A 23,626-nucleotide genomic window follows, 5' to 3' on the forward strand; every position below is an offset into this window, starting at 1 on the left:
CAAAGCCCTGTAACTTAGTTTTTAAAACCTCCAATGAAGGCTAGTCATCCACCACCTTCCAAGGCAGCCCATTCCACTGTCAAAGAGCTCTTACCACCAGAAAGCTCTTCCTAATGTTTAGTTGGGATCTCCTTCCTTGCAACTTGAATCCACTGTTTTGTATCCCATCCTCCAGAGCAGCAGAAAACAAGCTTACTCCATCTTCCACATGGCAACCCTTCAGATACTTGTAGATGGTCATTATATCACATCTCCTCTTCTCCAGGCAAAACATACCCATCTGAAGCATACCCAGCCTTAGTGAGCACAAGGAGACGTATTTCCCAACACTCACTGTATTCCTCTTCCTCCTGTAGCTTGTACCTACAGAGGAAGCTGCCTTGTCCTGTGTCAGGCCATTGGGTCCATCAAGCTCAGCACTATCCCCACTGATGGCCAGCAGCTCTCCAGGGTTTGGGACATTCCCAGCCCTACCTCAAGATGGTGCGGATTGAACCTAGGACCTTTCTGCACACAAAGCAGATCCTCTACCACTGAGCTGTGGCCCTCTCCCATAGAAGCACTCCACACATTCTAATTTGCAGTCTGCAGAGAAGATTGCAATGTCTGACAAGACTGGCCAACTTCTCCTTCAAACCTCCACAGGCAAAGGTTGCAGGGGAAACCCCTTGCAAGATCGCTGGCCCATTAGTAGTATACAAGCAAGAGATCAAAGCAGGAGTGGGGCAGCTGTGGACCCTCTGCATGTTGCTAGACTACAACATCCATCATCCCTGCCCATCCTCTGGCTGGGGCTGATGGGAATGCGCGTCCAACAACATACAGGAGAGACAACCAAAGACTCCATATCCAAGTGTTATGGAGACTCAGATTATTATTTTTAACAAAAAGGCTGCTCTTGTTTCTTTTCTAAATTCGGATGCACAGAAAATGAGGGGCAGGTGTGGGAAGAGAGAGGGAACAAAGAGAACCAGGAATGGATTTGCATGTGTGTTCCCTTAGAGAAGCAAGAACTCTCAGGAGCAGTGGTGGGGTCCACCAAAATTGCACAAGTCCACCAAAATTGTCCCCACAAATGACAGAGTCAAATTGGAAGCTCCACATCAAGTGCACATCATGTGTTGAGGAGATGGACACCACAGGACATTGTGCTTCCCTGCACCAGAAAGCAGCTGATTAACACCAGTAGCATGGTAACCAATTGGTAACAAGTTTATTCATTCTTCGTCGGGCAGATTTACAAAACGGGACAGAGCATCATCACCCTACTATGACAAACAGCTTGGTCTTCATTTGAAATGTGAAAAGGGGAGACGGATGGGAGAACAAGAGGCTCTTAGCAGTTTGGTCGCTTTCTTCTTCATCTGCTACAGGCCTCGCTGGTGCACTGCAGAACAGAGAAAGGGACTTGGTCCAATTGTTTATTGCAAAAGAAATACTCAGCCCCTTTCTCCCCCCACCCCTGCACAATGCCTGGTATATTTAGCATCTTCAGATTTAAAACGCCATCTGTTTTTCTGTCTCAGCTTTGCTCATAATTGCTGTGTGACCTGCATTAAGTCGATACAAGGTTTCACCACCTAATTTTGAAGAGCCTAGTTTCCAACTGCACATTTGCTAGAGTCGTCAAGAAGCCCTCCTTATACAAGGGAGTATAGGAAGTTGCCTTAGGGACGCGGGTGGTGCTGTGGGTTAAACCACAGAGCCTAGGACTTGCCGATCAGAAGGTCGGCAGTTCGAATCCCCGCGACGGGGTGAGCTCCCGTTGCTCTGTCCCTGCTCCTGCCAACCTAGCAGTTTGAAAGCACCTCAAAGTGCAAGTAGATAAATAGGTACCACTCCGGCGGGAAGGTAAACCGCGTTTCCATGCGCTGCTCTGGTTCGCCAGAAGCGGCTTAGTCATGCTGGACACATGACCCGGAAGCTGTACGCTGGCTCCCTCGGCCAATAAAGCGAGATGAGCGCCGCAACCCCAGAGTCAGTCACGACTGGACCTAATGGTCAGGGGTCCCTTTACCTTTACTATAGGAAGTTGCCTTAGGCTTATACCAAGTTGGGACCATGGGCCTACATAGCTCAGGACTGTCTGCAGTAGGGATGGGGTACGAATGTAAGAACCTTGCAGCTGGATCAGGCCAATGGCTCATCCAGTCCAGCATCCAGTGGGAAGGGAAGCCTGCCAGGAGAACCCAAGGATAACAGCACTCTCCCCTTCTGTGTTTCATAGCAAGTGGTATTAAGAGCTTTACTGCCTCTGACAGAGGAGATAGCATGTGGTCATTGTGGCTAGTGGCCTCATGCTCCAAAGATTTGTCCCCTTATCTTCTTAAAGCTGTCCAAGTTGGCAATCATCACTACACCTTGTGGGAGTGAGTTCCATAGTTTAACCAGGCACTGTGTGAAGAAGTATTTTCTTTTGTCTGAACCTTCCAACTTCATTGAATGTCCGTAAGTTCTAGCGTTATGGGAGGGGGGGGCTGTTTTGCACTTACTCTACATAATGAATCATTTTATTTATTATTTTTTCCACTAAGGTTTTATTAAAGCTTTTTCATGATTAATAATAATAATAATAATAATAATTTTTATTTCTACCCCACCTATCTGTCTGGATTTCCCCAGCCACTCTGGGTGGTTTTCAACAGAACCTTAAAAACAGAATAAAACATCACACATTAAAAACTTCCCTATACAGGGCTGCCTTCAGATGTCTTCTAAAAGTCGGATAGTTATTTCCTTGACATCTGATGGGAGGGCCATACAATAAAATAAACTCATCTGAATAAAAACAAAATCAGAGAAAGTAAAAGCAAATGGAGAGCCCTCTCTCAAAGGTAGCTCTTAACCCTTGTCTCACACAGAAAATGGTGGACCCTCCCAGCTCTCACCTGGGAGCTTTCCTTTCTTCTCAGTCTCTCCCCCTGGGCAGTCTTCCCTGCCTACACCTTGCATCATTTTAAACACCTTTAAAACACTCCTGGGCAGCTCAAGTCAGCAGAGCATAGGACTCTTAATCTTAGGGTTGTGGGTTTGAGTCCCACGTTGGACAAAATATTCCTGCATTGCAGGGGGTTGGACTAGATGACTCTTCTGGTCCCTTCCAACTCTACAGTATTATGATTTCATCATGACATTGCCTCAGATTTGCCTTTTCCCTAACCTAAGAAGTCTATACTGTTCTACATTTTCCTCACAGGGGATTTACCCATCCCCTTGATCAGCTTGGTGGCCCTTTTTTGAACATTTCCCAGCTCTACAGCAGACTTCCTCAACCTCGGCCCTCCAGATGCTTTTGGCCTACAACTCCCATGATCCCTAGCTAGCAGGCCAGTGGTCAGGGATGATGGGAATTGTAGTCTCAAAACAACCAGGCAACCAGAACTGTACACAGTACTCCAAATGTGTCCGTCCTGTAAATTTGTATGATGAAGTGCCAGTTCAGGACAAACAGATGTACTTCTTTCACACAGCACATAGTTAAACTATGGAACTCCCTGCCACAAGGTACACAGGGTTACCTTTTCCCAGTCCAAGGGCCACAATCCTGTGTGGGCAACCTTTCCAGGGCAACAAGCTCATGGTAGGTGGGACCAGAGGTATGAGCATAGTTTGAGAAACCTTTCTGCCAGGCATATACAGTGGTACCTTGGGTTACATACACTTCAGGTTACAGACTCCGCTAACCCAGAAATAGTACCTCAGGTTAAGAACTTTGCTTCAGGATGAGAACAGAAATTGTGCAGCAGTGGTGCGGCAGCAGTGGAGGCCCCATTAGCTAAAGTGGTGCTTCAGGTTAAGAACCGTTTCAGGTTAAGAACGGACCTCCAGAATGAATTAAGTTCTTAACCCGAGGTACCACTGTGCACTCTCAAGGAGAGTGTGCGGCAAGGCTGGTAATGGGTGGGGCCCAAGGGCCAGGGGAAGAAGTGCAGAGGGCCTCATTTGGCTCCGCCCCTGGACTACCGGTTTCATATGATGTCCCCAAAGTCCTTGGAGGAAGGGTAGGAGCCAAGGGTGATCTCCAAGACAGAGAGCTGCTCACCTGAGGCTTTGCTCCTTCTTCTACATTTGCAGAGATGCCAAGGGCAGTGACGATAGACTCCAACGGAAGGTAGTCACCAGGGGACTCCTGCGCAGAATACAAAAGCAGATTCTCCCCTCCTGGAATGAGAGGGGAAAGAGAGAGAAGAGGTAAACAGGTACTAGCTGTGGAACGCTAGTCTTAGCCCCTGTTTTGCATGTAGAAGGTCCCAGGTTCAATGCCTGGCATCTCCTAGTAGGGCTGGGAGAACGTCCTGTTTCTGAAGAGCCAGTCAGTATGGGCCAAGCTTCCTCAAACTCGGCCCTCCAGATGTCTTGAGACTACAGTTCCCATCATTCCTGACCACTGGTCCTGCTAGCAAGGGATCATGGGAGTTGTAGGCCAAAAACATCTGAAGGGCCGAGTTTGAGGAAGCCTGGCTGTAGGCAATGCAAGGCTGGATGGATCATCAGGTCTCCCCTCCCTTTAAAAAGACATTTTGTCTTTTTTGTCTCTTATTTTTGCCATCCATTTTGCCATCTCCATATAGTATAATAGTTTGAGTCCCACTATTTCATTGAAACTTCTTTCATTTCTGTGCATATGGAATTTCGGCTGTAGCAGCAGCATACATAAACAACTTTTGACCAACTTTTTTGAGGCCCACCCCATTATTCCCCCCAAAAATGCTTCAGGCTTTTTTTTGGGGGGGGTGACTATTTTAACCATCTTTTTCAATCCATAATGTATCACTTCCCAAAAGCCTGTTGCTTTTTTTACAAGTCCACCACATATGAAAAAACGGCCCTTCAGACTTCTGCATTTCCAACCTTTACTTGATACAGTTTTGTACATCTTGGCCAGTTTATTAGTTGTTAAATACCATCTGTATATCATTTTCCAATAGCTTTCCTTTAACATGTAGCAGGCTAGACTGGTGACTGGGAGCAGCCACCGAGACAACATAACACCGGTCTTGAAAGAGCTACATTGTCTCCCAATATGTTTCTGAGCACAATTCAAAGTGTTGGTGCTGACCATCTCCACCCCCATCATTCAGCCTGGACACTGAGGTCCAGCTCTGAGGGCCTTCTGGAGGTTCCCTCGCTGCAAGAAGCAAAGTTACAGGGAACCAGGCAGAGGGCCTTCTCGGTAGTGGCTCCCGCCCTGTGGAATGCCCTCCCATCAGATATCAAAGGAATAAACAACTATCTGACATTTAGAAGACATCTGAAGTTTTTTAATAACTGATGTTTTAATGTATTTTTAATCTCCTGTTGGAAGCTGCCCAGAGTGGCTGGGGAAACCCAGCCAGATGGGTGGGGTATAAGTAATAAATTATTATTATTATTAATTATATTTCATATCTACTCTCCACAACTTTTCCCTAGCAGCTCTCCCGAGTTTCATGCAAAATTATTATCCCAGCCCTACCTTCAGGCATTGGAGATCGAACCTGAAACCTTTTGCATGCAAATCAGATACTCTACCACTGAGCTACATCCCTTCCCCCAAACAAGCTAATGTTATATATTTTCTAAGCCATTTATGTTGTCTTTGCAATGTGCAAAAAACCAATCCCCATTAACAGAAATTGAGCCTGGGCAGTGGAAGGTTGCCCCCTTACCTTGGCCAACTATCAGCGTCCCACCGCTCTGCAGAAGATCTCCAGAAAAGTTGCCTTGAATACCGGCGGCGTTTGCCTGCAGCGGGGTGGGGAGGAAGAGAAGATAAAAGTCCAGGCCCCAATCCCCATCCGTTAAAGAGGCTTTTTCAGAAGTTACCCAGCATCCTCCAAGTCCCACTGGAGGCCACGTCTAAGGACAACCCTTCATATTTCTGGAGGGTCCCTAGCTCAACGGTGAGGCCAAATGGTGGGCCAGAAGTTTCAGCTGGAACATTTTCCAGTGCTTTTGGAGACCATTTAAATGCAATGTTTGAGGGGGCTCACACTGGAATAGGAGCTGCTTGTTCCCCACCCCGAAATCTTTAAACATACTTTTTGCCAGCACAGCAAATCAGAAAAGTGACAAACACACTTGGACTTGGTGGTTTGGGAATTGCCAATAAGGCTTTGAACAGGGATGCCAAGCCTCAAGCCCAGGAGTCAAATCTGGCCCTCCTGGCCTTTCCATCAGGCCCCTGGAGCTCTCCCAAGCTACACCATTCATCCATCCTGCTTTGTGTCCTCCTTGAGAGCTGTCTGGAGGGGACCACAAATTCACTGCAGCTAGTGCAAACAGCACAGGCTAGGCGGACCACGGTCCTTCAATTTCATGTAGGGCATCATCCATTGTAACTAACAACCCCCAGGGATGTCAAAGTGTTCCTCTGTTAGCAACAGTCTTCACCAACTGACCTTTGTGATGACCTGTCGGACAGGCTTCCCCAGAGCTGCAGGGACTATACTTAAGGCATTGTACCTAAAAGGAGGAAGGCAAGTTACAAGAGTCAAAACATTAGGGACACAGGTGGAACATTATTTTCAAGAGTGGTGGCTTTGCAGGCAGAAGGTCCCAGGTTCAATCCTAAGAATCTCTAGATAGGGCTGGGAATGTCCTCTGTCTGCAGTGCTGTAGAGCCACTGCCAGTCAGTGTAGACCAGTGTTTCTCAAGCTTGGGTCTCCAGCTGTTCTTGGACTACAACACCCATCATCCCTAGCTAGCAGGACCAGCGGTCAGGGATGATGGAAGTTGTAGTCTGGCAACAGCTAGAGACCCAAGTTTGAGAAACACTAGCATAGACCAGCAGTTCTCAACCTGTGGGTCCCCAGACGTTGTTGGACTACAACTCCCATCATCCCTGAACTCTGGCCTTGCTAGCTAGGGGTGATGAGTTGAGAAAGGCTAGCATAGACAGTTTTGAGCTAGATGGACCGATGGTCTGACTCTGTCTAAGGTCACTTCCTGTGTTCTTAAGACTACATGCCCCAGCTTTTGGTATGGAGATTTGTGCGAATGGCACCCTGAAATTCTCTAACTGATTCAGCGGCTAGAGAAATTGAGAGGGGGGTGGCATTTTGCCAAATGTCTCCAGGAGGAGGAGATGATATCTAGGTTTCTCAGGGTGGGGCTCACCATTAGAAGTGGCAAGAAGAGTTTTATTTTCTGGTGCTGTTGCGAGTGCAGAAACCGTGTTGAGAGCATGGCTATTATTTTGCAACCACAATGCTCTGGACCTAGCATCATTTCAATATTCTTTGAGGAAGAGAGGAGAACTAGCCCCACTGTACATCGGGAAAGGCTGTGTGGAGAGAGTCTCTTCCTTTAAATTCCTAGGAGTTCATCTCAGTGAAGACCTTAGTTGGAAAATAAATACAACCCAGGTGGTTAAGAAAGCCCAACAGAGACTCTATCTCCTCAGAGTATTGCAGAAGAATGATGTCAATCAACATTTGATGATCTCCTACAATAGAAAGTGTCCTTTCATACTGCATCATGGTATGGTACGCTGGTTTGACATCAACTGATAGGAAGTGCCTACAGAGGGTGGTGAATACAGCACAAGATATTATGGGCTGTCCTGTGAATCCGCTGGATGAAATAGCGGAAGAACGTTGCCTCAGGAGAGTGAGGAAAATTCTCAGGGATGATTCATACCCTGGCCGGCACTTTCTTGATCTCCTGTCCTCAGGCAGAAGATATAGAAGCATGATTAGTCGCACCAACAGGGTAAAGAACAGCTTCTATCTGTGGGCTGTTAGGCTGCTGAATGAAAAGATAACAACAGGGCAACTGACTTTCGGGTTTGGTGGGTGTACGTCAGTAAACGAGGGGAATTAAGACTAAGAGAGCTGAGTGGGGAGTGCTAGTGTAATCTCACTGTATACAAGTTGTACAAGTGCCAATAAAGTATTTCAATTTCAATATGTTTATGGGGAGAGAGGAAGTAGCCACCACATAAAAGAAGAAAGAAAAAAGTGCAGAATATTCTTGCGTGGGTGCAGGACTGAGTATGCAGTGTAAGTCTACACAGAGATTAGCCTACTGTGCAAAGGTAAGCTTTGTATTAGTAGCTCCACCCACTTTGGCCTCTGGCCCCTCCCACTACCGCTGCACGGTCCCTGAAAGGTTGCCCAGAAGGAATTGTGGCCCTCATTCTGAAAAAAGCTGCCTTACGTCATCAAGAAGAAAAGAGCCAGACACCTTTTTAAAACCCCAAAGCTCACATTTCAGAGAAATGGCCTGAGTTATCTGAGGGGCAAGGGGAAGAGCCACAGACCTTTGCCTAGGTTAAACTGTGCAGAATCTCTCACCAAGGTCACAGGTTCGATCCCCGTGTGGGACAGCTGCATATTCCTGCATTACAGCGGGTTGGCCTAGATGATCCTCAGGGTCCCTTCAAACTCTACAATTCTATGATTCTATGGCACTATGGCCATGGTCCAAAGCACACTTAATATATGGTTACCAGATGTCCCCGTTTCCTGGGGACAGTCCCCAGATTTACAAATCTGTCCCCGGACAAAATCCGTCCCCGGAATGTCCCTAGATTTCATTTAATGTCCCCGGATTTATATTTGAAGTGTTGCAGATTTATAAGTAGGGAATGAATGTTGCGTGACTGGTTCAACGGCACAAGACACAACATATGGGGACTTCCGGTGAGGCCAAATGGCAGGCGTGACGGAAGCGAGCAGCTCCTGAAGTCTGCCAGAGCCAACTGTTCTACTAAGCTGGCTCCGGGCTGCTGAGACTGCAGCTGCCACTGCCAAGGGGGAACCAGGGACACCCGGCGCATCAACTGGGGGAATCGCTGACCCTCCTGTAACCCAAATTGAGCCGGGAGTGAGAGCGCCTGGCCACCCGGCTGACTGCCCAGCGACGCTCCGGGGCCAGGAAAAACCCCAGAGCTGATGCAGGGAGACGGAGGAGAGGAGAAGGAGAAGGAAGAGAGAGAAAGAGGAAGGAGAAAAAAGAGGGGAGCCCCGACTTTGCCACACCGCTGCAGCTGCTGAGGAGAAAAGATAGGAGAGCACCGGGAGGGCAAGGACACGTGGCCGAGCCCAGGCCCGACCTGAGCCTACTCCATGGTGGCTAGCGCTCCTAGAGAGCAGGATGGGGCCCAGAGGAAGGCCGCGCAACAGAGGAGACCACAGAAGAGAAGATATTTAAAAATAATAATTAAGAAGAAATAACTTTTAAAAAATAATTTTATTTATTTTCAAAAACAAAAGTGTCCCCGGATTCTTTGAAAAAATCTGGTAACCTTAACTTAATAGGGAGACAAATGCTCGATTCTTTTTTTTTTTTTTAATGATATTTATTGAGAATTTAAAATTACAGAGGAAGAGAAGAAAAGGGAAAAAAAGGAAAAGGAAAAAAGGTAGACAAAAAGAGAAATTAAACAATACAAGTCAATAAAAAGAAAAAGGGAAAAAAAGAAATAACAAAACACACAATACATCAAAACCAAAAACAAAAATAAACAAAAAATTTAAAGACAAATCCAATATTCCCAAATCTTTATCTTTCGTTAACTTGTTTCATCGACCTCCTCACACCTCCCTTTTTTGTATTCTAGTTATTAATTATCTCAGCAAATCCTTTCCATCTTTCACTATATTCTGTCATTAAATTACCTTAATTTATTTTAACCTTATCTTACCATGAAAAGCCCTAAAGCTTAAAGCTTAAAACTTATTTATACATAATTCTTTTTAACATTTCTACTAAAGCCAAATAGTTTCATTCCAACATTTTTCTAATACTCATTAATTTTACAATGATTTTCTAAATGAATTTTTAAAACTTTCTTCCAATCTTCATCCATCGTCTCTTCTTCCTGGTCTCGGGTTTTATCAGTCCTTTCTATCCCTTCCATCTAGTCCATCAACCTGGTGACCTTCTATCCGAGGCTCTTAAGTCTTTTCCATGTCCCTTCTGCAGGTCTTCTTCATATTTATACCTGCACTTTACTTTATCTTCTGCTGATCTTATTCTTAATTTCCTTCCTTTCTCTCAGGGAGACTCCAACTTGACAATATCTTTATCCCAAGTCAGCCCATTCTCCATAGCCAGCACTGAAATCCAAAAGATATTTGAAGGCATGTTTCAAAGTCCCTCCAAGGTTAAGGGCCCCCACAACTCCAAACTCCCCCTGGCCCAAAACCAGATCCGAAAAGTCAAAACATCCCTGCATAGGGGGATCTATCCAACTTCCCATCTCCAGACCAAACAGTACTCCATCTCTCCAAATCTGATTTTCTCCAGGTTCAGTCGTCAGAAACAACAACTTATGTTCCTGCAAGGCCGCAGCTCTCTCCATTTCTATTACTTGAGGTTCAGCAACAACCTCCTCCTTTATCTTCTTCACAACTTGCTCTGTCAAAGCACATTCCTGGGTTGGTTCCTGAGTGGTTTCTATATAGGTATTCACTGTTTGTCCAAAATTGCCAACTGCAACAGTCATCAAATCCATCTTCTCATGTAGCTGTTCCAGTAAAGCGCTTGTCTTGCAAAAAGCAAGCACTAAAGCTTCTTCTGGGCACATTCTTGTTCAAGGTCAATGTCTGGTCTCACGATCTTTAATCTCTACAGCTGTAGAATTCCCCAGATCGACTCCAGCAACAGTTTCACAAGCTCCCTCTAGAGGAAACAATTTCTGTTTGTATCCGTCTTTTAAAAAGCAGATCTAGCAACAAAATTCCTTTCGTTTTTCAGATATTTTGTTCCTTTTAAGTGCAAAAGGGAACATTGGAATCAATATGTTTCTCTTTTTTAACTATCTGTCAAAAACGTTTTATCCACAGTCAATGAACTTCCCCAAAGCATCTGTCTCTGACACCCTGCTCCCAGGTTCAAGACGGTGGAAATTTATCTTTCTTTACTCTCTCTTCTGCAGGTTTAAACAGTCTAAGATTTCCCCCCTCTTCTCCTGCTTCCAAGGGGGGTTAGTAATTTTAACTGATGGAAATTTAGTCCTTTACAAACGAGTTTCCAGACTCTAGCTTGCAATGTCTTTGCTTCAATCTATTTACAAAAGCGGAAGGCCGACTTCCTGTTTAGACCTTCCCGCTTCGGTGCCAAATTAAAAAGTTTCATAGTCCAATTTTCCGTTCTGCTCACGGGCAGTTGTTTAAAATCCAATTGTCCACAGGAAAAAGTCAGCGCTCTCCGGCAACAGCAATGCGGCTTCACTCCGTGAAAGAAGCAGTCGATTCAAAGCACCGCGCCATTCACCCCACGTCGCTCCGGATCCCCAAAACCGGGTTTCCCCGCGAGTAGGGGAGGCGCAAAAGGTGCCAGCCTAATCCCACGTCCACAGGCTTCTCCCGCCTGTGGTTTTTGGTGGGTCTCCGCCTCGCCGCGGCGGTCCAGACCCTAGTTCTCACGAAGCGGATTCCTCCCGATCAGAGGAAATCCGCCATTGCCGGAGGCGCTAACCCGGAAGTCCTCACAAATGCTCGATTCTTATGACTCACCTTATTTTAGTGATTGTAAGATGTTTCAAACTGTTTTCAATGTTGTGTTTTAATGTCGTAACCTGCCCTGGGACTTTAGGGTGGGTAACTAATAAGAACAATAATGCTCAATGAGACTTTCCAAGTCCACAACACACATGCTAAAAATGCAACATACCTTTTGAATCCGAGATCTTGGTAGCACTGTTTGGTTTCATCCAGATAGAGTTCTGAAAGAAAACCAGAAGTTACTCAATGCAAAGGCTAACATTTCCAGCCATCTAAAAGCCTGGAGGAGTATCCGTTGTTACTCCTACTCAGAGTAGACCCATGGGAATTAATGATGACTAATTGCTGCCAGGCTGCCTCAGTGGGAAAGAGATAATAAACAGGTCCATTCTATCTGCTTTCCTGAAAGTCCAGTTCCATCAGTCATCTCCTATCCCCTGAACTGTTTCTGTACCAGCCGCTCATTACAAGAGCTATTATTTAAGAACTGGTACCTGGGTTTGTTGGGTTTCCTCTTCCCTCCCTGTCCCTTTTTCCTTTTCTGTCATTTTTTTTTCCAGATTCCAAGCCTGTGGGCAAGGGCTGTTTTGTTTTAGTGGCAGTACGTAAGCCCCCCTGGCAGTCTTTTTCAGCTGAAGAATGAGGCATAAATGCTCTAAATAAAAATAAACAACTTAGGTCTATTAATTTCAAGGGGCCTACTCAGAGTTGAGCTTAAAGGTAAAGGGACCCCTGACCATTAGGTCCAGTCATGGCCGGCTCTGGGGTTGTGGCGCTCATCTCACTTTATTGGCCGAGGGAGCCGGTGTACAGCTTCCGGGTCATGTGACCAGCATGACACAGCTGCTTCTGGCGAACCAGAGCAGTGCACGGAAACACCATTTACCTTCCCGCCGGAGTGGTACCTATTTATCTACTTGCACTTTGACATGCTTTCGAACTGCTAGGTTGGCAGGAGCAGGGACTGAGCAACGGGAGCTCACCCCGTTGCGGGGATTCGAACCGCCAACCTTCTGATTGGCAAGTCCTAGGCTCTGTGGTTTAACCCACAGCACCACCCGTGTCCCTCTGAGTTGAGCTTAGCTGGATGCAAACTACTGCATTTGTCGGGCTCAGTTTATACCCTATGCTTCTTTGTCTCCCAAAGACAGGAGAGAGTCACGAAGGCATCCACCTTTCAAGAAATACAAAGCCAACACAATTTCACCCAAGATGGGAAACCTGTGACCTTCCCAGATATTGTTGGACTCCCACCATCCCCAGTTCACAGAGGCTGATGAGAGCTGGAGTTCCAACAAGATCTGAAGGGCCCCATTCTTACACATAAGTTAAGACTAAAAACAAACAAAACCGTTCCATACAATTTTAATGTGGAGTGGCAGTTTCCGACAACCTTGCACAGGTCTAGCAAGGCAGATTCTGCTCACATGCCAAGCACAGAGGATGATTGGCTGGACAGTCAAACTTCTGCATTCTTGCTTTGAGCCGAGGTGGGCAGGGGCAGCCAGCAGTTAGCTTGGTGGGTTGTAAGCCAAGCCTTCCCTACACGAGTGGCATGTTAGTAGAGGCATATGTAATGAGTTGGAAGGGATATCTGCTGCACAGCATCCCTGACTGGCTAGCCAGCCAACCTCTGCTGACAACATCCCCCATTGGCTAGCCATCCAACCTTTGCTTGTGGCATTCCTGATTGGTTGTACTTCCAATGTCTGCTTCAACACATCTCCAAACAAAGGAGAGACCATGTGCTCAGCTATCAAACAGCAGGTTCCCTTAAGTCAGGCATGGCCAAACTTGGCCCTCCAGCTGTTTTTTCTTTTCTTTTGTTCAATTTTATTTATTTTGTTTAAATAGGTAGTTCAGGAAAAAAACAACCCAAAAAAGAATAGATTGAAGACACTCCAAAAATATTGAAAGCAAATATTACATACTTATCATATAATATTCCTCCACACCTGCAGCTTCCCTCCGCCACAATTCTACTTCTTTGAATCTCTATTTCCACCTTTATCTTTGCATTCTCCAAATGTATTATTCTTTGTATTTCTTTTATCTCTTCTCTTTTGCGGTTCATAGATACTGTATACTTTACATTTTTATTCTAGGCATATTAGCATATCATTCTTAGAACAATATTTTAACATATAATCTTCAAAACATTTCCATTCCTTTTTAAATTTTTGATTTGACTGATATCTTATGATTGATATCAGTCATAAGATATCAGCCCTCCAGCTGTTTTGGGACAACAACTCCCATCATCCCTAGCTAACAGGGACCAGTGGTCAGGGATGATGGGAACTGTAGTTCCAAAACAGCTGGAGGGCCAAGTTTGGCCATGCCTACCTTAAGCACCCCACAAAAGGTCTCTCTCCCCCTTCCTTCATGGGGCTCCTACGATCCAAGACCTACCTCCCGCAAAGTAATTTCCCTCCAGGAACTCCTGCAGGCCTAGGCTTTCTGGCGCAACACCTATTAAGCGGACACCATTACTCTCCAGCACCTCTCTCAGCTTGCTGGTTTCCTTGGCAATCCAGCGGCACACCTGGCACCCAAGGCGGCGCAAGAACAGCACCACGCAAGGACAGTCCCTCCAAATGCTCCTCAGCTCCACCACCTGGAAAAACCAGACAAGATCATAAAAGTTGATGCCTGCACAAGATTCCTTCTTGTGGAACATGATGAGGCTTAAATGCCCAGCAAAAGAGCTACTGGATAACAAAGTGGGCATAACAGGGGCTTGATCCTTATTTTTTGCAGAGCCAGATTTCTCAGACACCTCAGAAATGCAGGAGGATGTCTTCCACCAAGTCCATCTAACACAGAATTGTTTGTTCTGGGTCCCTCCAGAAGTTTTTGGACTACAAATCCCATCATCCTGGCTCTCTAGTAGTTTCTGAACTACAACTCCCATCATCCTGGCCATTGGCCATTCAAGCCAAGGATGATGAGAGTTGGAGCCCAGTAACACCTGAAGAACATCATGATTGGCCTACGTTGACTAGCTGTGGCGCTTCAGAGCTTCAGTCTATCCCAGCCCTACCTGGAGCTGCCCGGCACTGAACCATACATGCAAAGCAGATATTCTTTTCCTTGAACCCTTGGCCTGAAGGTGCATAGGAAGCTGCCTTGTGCAGGGACGGACTTTGCCTCTCTTGCTCCATGTTGTCTACTCACTGACAAGACAGCAGATCAGCATGGACAGGAGTCTTTCCCTGGAGATTCCAGGGACTGAACCTGGTACCTTCTGCATCCAAAGCATGTACTAAGCTGTTGAGCCTCAGCCTCACAATTAAGGAGGAAAAAACCAAAGGCTTCATGTGGAAGGTTCCGCTTAAACCAAGGTTTATATGCAGAACCTTTGGCTCTCCAAATATTGTTGGACTACAACTCCCATCAGCCCCAGCAAGCATGGCCAATGGTCAGGGATGATGGTAAATGTAGGCCGACATTTGGAAGGGAAAGGGTTCGCCACTTTGACATTACCTGTGACATAGGTAGTGTTACAGCATGGAAACAAGGACTTTGACAGGTGGGCAGGACAAACCACCTGTCCATCATCACCTGGGGTCCTCACAACATCAGGTGGGTGACGTGTGGATTCTCCCTGCCGCCTGCCAATGTTGGCCCACAGTGGTCAGGACAGAGAAGAATCAGGCTTGCAGAGCCAAAGAGATTCCCCAGTCCTGCTCTGCAGTATCCTCGTTTTGAAAGGGAGCCCAAGCTTTAGACTGAAAGAGTGGGAAGGTAATTGCTGGGATGCGGTGTTGACGAACTGTGAAATCCTGACAACGGCAGCTCAAGCAACAGCCTGGCAGATGGTCAAAGCACGACTCACAAGACTAGACCTACAAAACTCTGACGTAACAGGCAGGAGTGTCCCCAGATGGATTTCACATGCAATGTTTTATTTAGTGGTGACCAAGGAAGGCCAGGCTGAGGAATGCACAGGTCTTGGCACATGCAGGGCTTTACCCAGGCGCCAATCAGCTGATAGATGGTGCCTGCACGTCCCTTTCAGTCGATCCCCATCATCAGCTCTGCAGCTGGCATGTCAGGTATAAAGGTAAAGGGACCCCTGACCATTAGGTCCAGTCATGACTGACTCTGGGGTTGTAGCGCTCATCTCATTTTATTGGCCGAGGGAGCTGGCGTACAGCTTCCGGGTCATGTGGCCAGCATGACTAAGCCGCTTCTGGTGAACCAGAGCAGTGCAAGGAAACACCGTTTACCCTCCTGCCGGAGTGGTACCTATTTATCTACTTGCACTTTGACGTGCTTTCAAACTGCTAGGTTGGCAGGAGCAGGGACCGAGCAACGGGAGCTCACCCCGTTGCGGGGATTCGAACTGCCGGCCTTCTGATCGGCAAGTCCTAGGCTCTGTGGTTTAACCCACAGCGACACCCGCGTCCCAGGTATGTCAGGTATAGGGCAGGGATAATGGCTTGGCAAAACAACCACCACCAGCCAGGTGGACCAACTCAAGAGGTCTAGTGGGTCTAATTAAGCCAACAAGCCAGATGTTCTGCACCACTGGTTTATTGCATGATTGTGCCCTGCAGATCTTGTTTTTCCAAATAGTATGTACCAAACAAGGTAAATACCATGTGTTCTATGTAAGTTGAAACTAGGAGCGGTGCTAATTAAGGCAGCTGCTTTCTCCCTATTGGGAAAGGGCATCTTTGCAAATCATGATTTAAGAAATCCGACCTTGGTAGTTTCACACCACCTGGGACTGTATTTGGCCTCTGTGAACCAAGCAGGGTGTGAAAAGTATAGCCCACTTCCGATATCCATCTCCAAGACCAGCGGCTCAAGAGGACCGGGCATCCTTAAGACAAGTGTTGAAAATAAAACTGCCAGGATCATAGATAGCTCTCTAGGAAGACCAGGGATAGCTCAGTCAGTAGAGCATGAGACTCTGGATCTCAGGGTTGTGGGTTCGAGTCCCACCTTGGGCGAAAGATTCCTGCATTGCAGGGGGTTGGATTAGATGTCCCTTGGGGGCCTATTCCAACTTCACAATACTATGATTCATAATGCCTTTGTACAGATCTAGGGTACAACTGCACTTGGAATGCTGCATGCATATGTTTTAAGAGTCAGAAAAAAGTTTGGAAAGAACAGTAAACGTGATCGAGGTAACTCTCATTTCAGATATTCCTCAAATGCATCCTTGGACAAATAAGCAATACTCTTAAGAAAATTGCATTTATAATTGTGGCAGCATCTACATTGCACTTGAGAAAACAAGTCTCTGTCTCCAAGGGGATACAATCTAGAAACAGACACAAAGGGAAACCACAGAAGAAAGGGTAAACCAGGGAATAATGGGCATTAATTTTACAGATTTTATAAATAATTTTAATTTTAATTAAATTATAATTATAATATTTAGACCCCTCTAGTTTTTTGGTATACATAAAAACTGGACAGAACACAGCCAAAATTGGCAGAGCTATTTAAAAACCACACACAAATATAATAATTAAAATACAGATAAAATCTGTAAAACTTTCACAACAAATATAGGCAGCTAAATCATATGTTTGGGTAGTCTTGCTGAAATAATGAAGTTTCCAGCAGGGGTCAAACACAGTATAGCATAAGCTTATACCAGCACGATACTGTGAATTAAGTGATAAAGTTATCTCAGTCTCTATTCCTTCTCTATGGCCCCTAGAGCAGGCAAGAGGCTGCAATCCTACACACACTCATCTAGAAGTAAACCTCACTTAACTAGCAGGACATAATCCTGAATCAAGACAGATATGGTTGCATTATTAACCAAGCTCAATATGTCGTTTTGGAACTATCATTCACAAAGCCCAGTGTTCAGATCTCACACATAACAAGGCAAGCTTCTCTCAGCCCTACAACCACTCACCAGAGAAGTTTCTGAAATATGGGAATAAAAGTAATTGGCCCTTAGGACTGCTGGTGAGTCAGACCACACAGAGTGATTTTCAACCCGCCAGAGTGCAGAATAATGAGGATAGCAGGATGCTAGGTTTGCTAAAAATAAAATAAAAGATGTCACGTCGTTCCAGTACAGCTAGCTAACCAGCAGATACAACGCACAGCCTCCTTTCCTCTTCTGGAGGAAAGATCAGAAAGCAACCAAATTAAGCCACCCCTGTAGAGTGGACCTGTTTCAAACCCTCTCCCCGATCCGCTTCCATCACTGCTCCCTGCCCCCTTAAAGCAAAGAGCATGTCAGTTCTGCGCTGAAGACGCCCAAAGACAACGCACAACAACCTCTTAGAAATGGGAGACGAATAGCTCAGTTGGTTAGCTGGTTAAACCAGAGTTCAGCAGCAAAGCTCATCCTTTTGCATGCAAAGGTTCTGGGTTCAACCCCCAGGACCTCTCGTTAAAAAGGATCAAGCAGCAGCAGGAGAGACGACGACGACAGCGTTTCTCCCAGGACTCTTGAGGGGCGAACAGGCTGGCTGAGCGCAAGGCAAGAGCTCGGAATATTTAGGCAGTTACAAAACCACAACGCTTTTCCATGCAGGTAGCTGAAAATTTCAAGCGACTTGCCGGATCGCACCGTTTGCTATGCAGCTGCGGAATTACAAAAATCGTAACACACACGCCCCGCCGTCTTATGTAAAGGGTCTCACCTCCCCACTGACTGCATGCTTCAGCGTGTTGGCTCCCACTTTGGCTAAATCCACCGCCATCTCTGCTCTTCTCAAACTGCACCCTTCTCCCTGGGTCTCGCGCTCCCTTTCCCTTTATGGGCTCTGCGTCAGCTGATAGAAAAGCCACGCCCCCTGGCTTCTGCAAGTCTCCCTCCTCCAGGACTCCTTATGCATATGCATAACCTGGGCGGAGCCAGCCAGCAGCTCCGGGCAGGGAGGAGATATCTCCTCCCACGAAGAGGAACATAGATATTAAGAAGCATCTGGTGGCGGCAGAAAGTGCTGTTAGCTGCATGTTGAGAGCTGAGCAGGGGCAGAAGCGGGTTAGCAGGGCAAAGGACAGGATGTGCTATTCTGGGGTGCTGGGAACTATAGTCTACTCCCTTGCAGTGGCGGAGCTTCATGCTCCGGCACCTGGGGGTGGAGAGCAGGCGGGGGCGGGGCTGGCACGCATCCCAGGGGCGTAGCATGCCACCTGCGGGGGTGTGGCTCCAGCGCAGGCTGGGGGGCAGCTGCGATGGCACCCCACTGGGATCGCGCTGCTGGGGGCGGTGCACTCCCCCTGCACCCGTCTTCCTCCGCCAGTGCTCCCTTGCAGAACTAAAATTCCCAGCACCCTTATCAAACTACAGTTCCCAGGGTTTTCTGGAGAAAGTAATGTAGAAGCATAGAACCGTAGGCTTGGAAGGGATCGTGAGGGTCATCTAGTTTAACTCTCTGCAATGCCAGAATCTCAATCACACACGACAGCAAACTGCTTTAAAACCACCCAGGTGCTGACCTTTAAAGCCCTAAACGGCCTCGGTCCAGTATACCTGAAGGAGCATCTCCACCGACATCATTCTGCCCTGGACCTCAGTGTCGAGGGCCTTCTGGCGGTTCCCTCACTGCAAGAAGCCAAGTTACAGGGAACCAGGCAGAGGGCCTTCTCGGTAGTGGCACCCCCCTGTGGAACACCCTCCCACCAGATGTCAAAGAGAAGAACAACTACCAGACTTTTAGAAGACATCTGAAGGCAGCCCTGTTTAGGGAAGCTTTTAATGTTTAATAGACTACTGTATTTTAATATTCTGTTGGAAGCCACCCAGAGTGGCTGGGGAAATCCAGCCAAATGGGCGGGGTATGACATTAAAGCATGAAAGACTCACCTTCTAATAATAATAATAATAATAATAATAATAATAATAATTTATTATTATTGGAAGGCAAGTCTTTAATGCTTTAATGACATGGGGTGGATGTGCAATCCTCTAGATACAGGCCAGTATCTTTCAACATCAAATGGCTGGGTAAAGGGGAATGTTATTAGGGTCACAGTTTAGTGCTGTATGTTGAGTCAGACAGTTGTTGAGCCTGACAGCAGAGTTTCAGACAGGGTTCTCTGCCAGCCCAGCTTGTATGTTCTGAAGATGGAGCTACTGGGCTGCTGCTCTTTTATCTGGGATTGTGTGTGACAGGCCTGGTTCGTAACTTGGTTCCTCCTGAAAGTTAATAATGTGGGTGACAGATGCACCTCAGCAGGGAGGGTATTCCACAAATGGGGAGCCACTACCAGGAAGACCCTGTTATGTGTCAATGCTAACCAGCTAGCACTCACCAGCAGCACCAATAACGGGACACTGTCAATTCCCATGGTGTCTTGGCAGGAACGTTGTGTGTGTGTTAGGTCAAGGGGAATAGTGCTGTAATATGCTTGAGGGGCGTTATTTAAAAGGTGCTTTTTCTGGTCTATTTTAGTTTATGGGGAGCAATAAAGAACATTGATCTGCCAGGTGCTCAGTAGGAACCTCGGTTGCCTGGCAACAGCTTCGACTTTAGCAGGTACCTATGTATGACAGCCCCTGGGAGGGAGGAGGTCAGTTACTCAGTTACTTAGCCAGGGTTCTCCCACTTTTCCAATCTTAAATTCAGTTCTCCACATTTCTGCAGCAATTTGTGGTTGATGAGTTTTTGGGAGGATTTAAAAACCAATCAGCATTTCAGTGCAATTTTCTTCTACTCTATTCTGCCTGGGTCAGACTCTGCCTGGACTAGATCACCTTTGAGGACTCCTCTGACTCTACAATTATATGATTCTCTTAATAAATGCATTTTTGTACATAGTTTTGACTAAGGTGGATATTTTTGCCAGCAATTGCTCCTAATGTAATGCATTTCAGTATGTTATTTTCACTAATAGGTTTTTTCCTCCCGCACACTTTCCTCTGATGCACACATTCTTGTAATCATTGCTTGGCTGGAGAACTGCTTTGCAAAATTCAGATACGTGCAAATTTCAGAGGTTCTCATTATGTTTTGGAATGTGCAAATTTGATAGAATTGGCTTCACGTTCAAATGAGTTGAATTTCTCCCCCATCCCTGTCTCCAACTCAGTCTCTTCAGTACTGCCAATGGCTCTACTCTGAGTAGGTCTAACACTGGATACAGCCCAAGTGTTCTCATCCTGGTAGCTAAATAGGAATCTGGGCAATCAGAATGTTCAAGATTACCATTAAAAGAACGAACGTGAAGTGGTCTTTCCTGGGAGAATTGTAGCCACACAGAAAATATGAATCAAGTTGTTGTAGTTGTTTTTTCATTTTTTAAAAAAAGACTAGTTTACTTCAAATTACAAAATATTATTTACAAAATAAGACGAAATGGTGTAAAAGCAAAAAAACAGGCAAAAAAGACACAATAACAGTAGTTGCAATAAGTAAAGATGCAGATTGTGCATGCTACATACATTTAAACCATATTTAAAACACATATGCCCCCCGCAATCCTAGGAACTATAGTTTATCCTCACGGATCTACAATTTCCAGCACCCTTAACTACAGTAGACCCACAACTTACACTGTGATTACATTCCGAGAATAGCTTGTAAAGCCATAATCGTGTATAGTCAAATTGCATTGGGTGCAATGACAGGGGGGATTGCTAAAGTTATTTTCCCCGGGTGCTCACCCTGTTTCCAACCCTATTATATTATATTATATTATATTATATTATATTATATTATATTATTATATTATTGCCAAGTGCATAAAACTGAATATGCACAAGTTAAATGTGCGCAAGTTGTAGGTCTACTATACATTTCCCCAGGAATCTTTGTGCAGGGAGAAAAGTGTTTTATATGCATGGCGTGTTTGCAGCGATCGTCACATTTCGAAAACATTCTTAGACTTCAAAAGAGTATGCTTTCCCTTACAAAATCTTGCTGACATGATTATTATTATTTTTTAGCTGTCCCCTTGGAGAAGAGGTGCTGCCATTCTTAAGGAGCTTTCCTGGCACCCAGTGAGGGAGGTGCTAATGGAAGGAACCAAACGCTGTACAATTTATGTCATAGAACTTATACCCCCAGGCTCATATGTATCAGCAATAATTCGCATTTCAAAAAGTCTTGACATCATTTCAACTCATCATGGTTGATCATTAACAAGTGGCAATTGAAGCATTATGGATGGATAGATGGGAAGGACCCTTTAGAAGGCACTTTGATCTGTTGTCAGGATCTTTGCAGCTACTGTGCTTCCAGGAAAGGGAATAGTCCACCCTGAAGTGCTTTGCCTTAGGCCCATCCCAAAGGCAGGAGACTTCTTTGAACATAAGAAGTGCCTGGCTGGATCAGACCAAAGGCCATCTAGATTCTGTCCTCAAAGTGGTCACCCATACATCTATGGGCTACACCCCATACCTTCAAGATCAGATACAGTAGGCCTCTGAAAATCAGTTCCTTGTTAGCAATAGGTAAGCAATAGGCATCCCGTCCTGAGTTTGTGCAGTGCTTATACATCTTCCCATGAATCAGTTGTTCATCCCACACATTTCAATGCATTTCATTGTGGTTTCCTAATCACAAAAGTCTCTCTCTGTATTTTTTTCAAAGTGGATTTGTTGCACCCGGGCAACTGAATGCTTGAATCCACTTTAACTGAGCGAGCCTAAATTTCAGGTTAGCACCTGAACTCTTTCTGCAAAATAGTGATCATATGATGACAGCACCATGGGGAAAAGTGCCAAGATCTTGTGACCCCCTTAATGCATTGGCTTCTGATCTGTAAAGGTAAAGGTACCCCTGCCCGTACGGGCCAGTCGTGACCGACTCTAGGGTTGCGCGCTCATCTCGCTCAAGAGGCCAGGAGCCGGCGCCATCCGAAGACACTTCCGGGTCACGTGGCCAGCGTGACGAAGCTGCAACTGGTGAGCCAGCACCAGCGCCGCGCACGGAAACGCCGTTTCTGATCTGTAACTGAGGGCAATTCAAGGTGATGCGTATCTATTCTATAGTTTAGAAAATGTTGGTTTGCTCTGCATTTGGACACGCCTTAAGATATGGTCACCAAATTTTGCACAAAAGTTCCTGAGTTCCAACAGTAGGTTTTCCTCTGCATCTGGATACAACTGGGCACCATTTGGATCAAGAAGGTGCACTCAGCCTTGCAGAACTGCACTGATTTTTTCTGCTTTCTTAGAATTTCCCAAGGAAAGCCCAAGGCACAAGGCTGCTATTTCCCTATACCAGGGGTGTCAAACTCAAATTCATCGGGGGCCGCATCAGCAGTTTGGTCACCCTCAAAGGGCCGGTTGTATCTGTAGGACTATGTGTCCACTCTTTATTATCATAAATTATTGTCACTGCATTCAATTATTACTGTTTTTTGTAATAATGTAGACGGTCCACTTTACATTTATTTTAAGGGTGTTTGGAGTGTGCGCGCGCCTCTCTCTCTCTCTCCCACTCACCCCCCCCACCAGCCACCCCATATTCCCAAAGAACAACTTGATCACGGGCATCGTTGGTCCTGGAAAGGCTGGCTGTGCAAAGATGGAGAGGGAGGTGAAATGAAGAGGAAGGGAAGCCCCGGGCTGGTGAAATCCAGCGCGGAGGAGAAGAGGACGCTCCCGCAGGGCGAGTTTGCACGCCGGGAAGGATCGGGAAGCAATAGCAGGACGTGCGAGGAGAGGGGGGCTTTCAAAGCCACCCACCCTGGGAGCGGACTTTCCTTTAAAAATAAATAAATGATGATGATGGATTCTTAACATCTGGTGGGAATTTTATTTTCTCTCTCTTCCTGCTTTCTCCTCCTCCCGCCACCAAGCTCGCCGCCGCTGCCACCATCAGCATCTCTTTGCATTTGATGTGCGATTCTGGGAGGGGGGAATGCAGAGGAGTTGGAGGCAAGGCGAATGAATATAATAACGCGGGGAGTTTGGGGAGGAGAAGACGCGGATGTTCCGGATTGCTGGCTTGCTCCTGGCTGAAATCAGAAATCCGATTGCGCACTGGGTTGTGATTGGAAATCTAATCAGATCCTGGGATCGGCAAGGGGGGAGAGCGTGAGAGCAGCGGAGGGGGGGCAGAGAGGGAGAGAAGAAAAGAAGAGCCCCAAAGTTGGTGTTTCTGAGAAAATAATTTCAGATGTTGCAAGGGGACGCGCCTCGGTGGAGGGCGGAGGGGGAGACACGGGAAGCGCGGCCGTGGGAACCCCCGATGTAACGTGGATGCACATGGATCCGCTCACAGAGAAGGAGCCGCTTGGCCGGAGCTGAGCAGAC

The 23,626-nt window shown here is 46.3% G+C and overlaps 1 protein-coding gene and 1 long non-coding RNA gene across 2 annotated transcripts; one reads left to right on the forward strand and one right to left on the reverse strand.

The window, feature by feature from the left end:
* Nucleotides 1-1,189: 1,189 nt before the first annotated feature.
* PRXL2B (peroxiredoxin like 2B) lies at nucleotides 1,190-18,211 on the reverse strand. Its single transcript, XM_081016316.1, has 7 exons — nucleotides 18,060-18,211; nucleotides 13,846-14,050; nucleotides 11,603-11,654; nucleotides 6,381-6,444; nucleotides 5,649-5,724; nucleotides 4,043-4,161; nucleotides 1,190-1,387 (listed from the first exon to the last, which is right to left on the reverse strand). Exons 1-7 carry the CDS (start codon nucleotides 18,117-18,119, stop codon nucleotides 1,361-1,363), a joined length of 603 nt encoding a protein of 200 aa, XP_080872442.1. The 5' UTR covers nucleotides 18,120-18,211; the 3' UTR covers nucleotides 1,190-1,360.
* Nucleotides 18,212-20,720: 2,509 nt separating this feature from the next.
* LOC308483108 lies at nucleotides 20,721-22,710 on the forward strand. Its single transcript, XR_013989588.1, has 2 exons — nucleotides 20,721-21,398; nucleotides 21,432-22,710. It is a non-coding gene; the product is annotated as an uncharacterized lncRNA (long non-coding RNA).
* Nucleotides 22,711-23,626: the final 916 nt, after the last annotated feature.

Source organism: Podarcis pityusensis (genome assembly GCF_964106645.2).
Source record: "Podarcis pityusensis genome assembly, chromosome: 8".
Taxonomy (NCBI): Eukaryota; Metazoa; Chordata; class Lepidosauria; order Squamata; family Lacertidae; genus Podarcis; species Podarcis pityusensis.

Bases quoted from the DNA above. Each gene is read 5' to 3' on its own strand.
- PRXL2B (XM_081016316.1), bottom strand. From the start codon at position 18,119: ATGGCGGTGGATTTAGCCAAAGTGGGAGCCAACACGCTGAAGCATGCA. The intron at 6,445-11,602 runs GTATGTTGCATT...TCCTCCTTTTAG, and splicing joins CAAGATCTCGGATTCAAAAG to GTACAATGCCTTAAGTATAG. The intron at 4,162-5,648 runs GTAAGGGGGCAA...CTCTCATTCCAG, and splicing joins GACGCTGATAGTTGGCCAAG to GAGGGGAGAATCTGCTTTTG.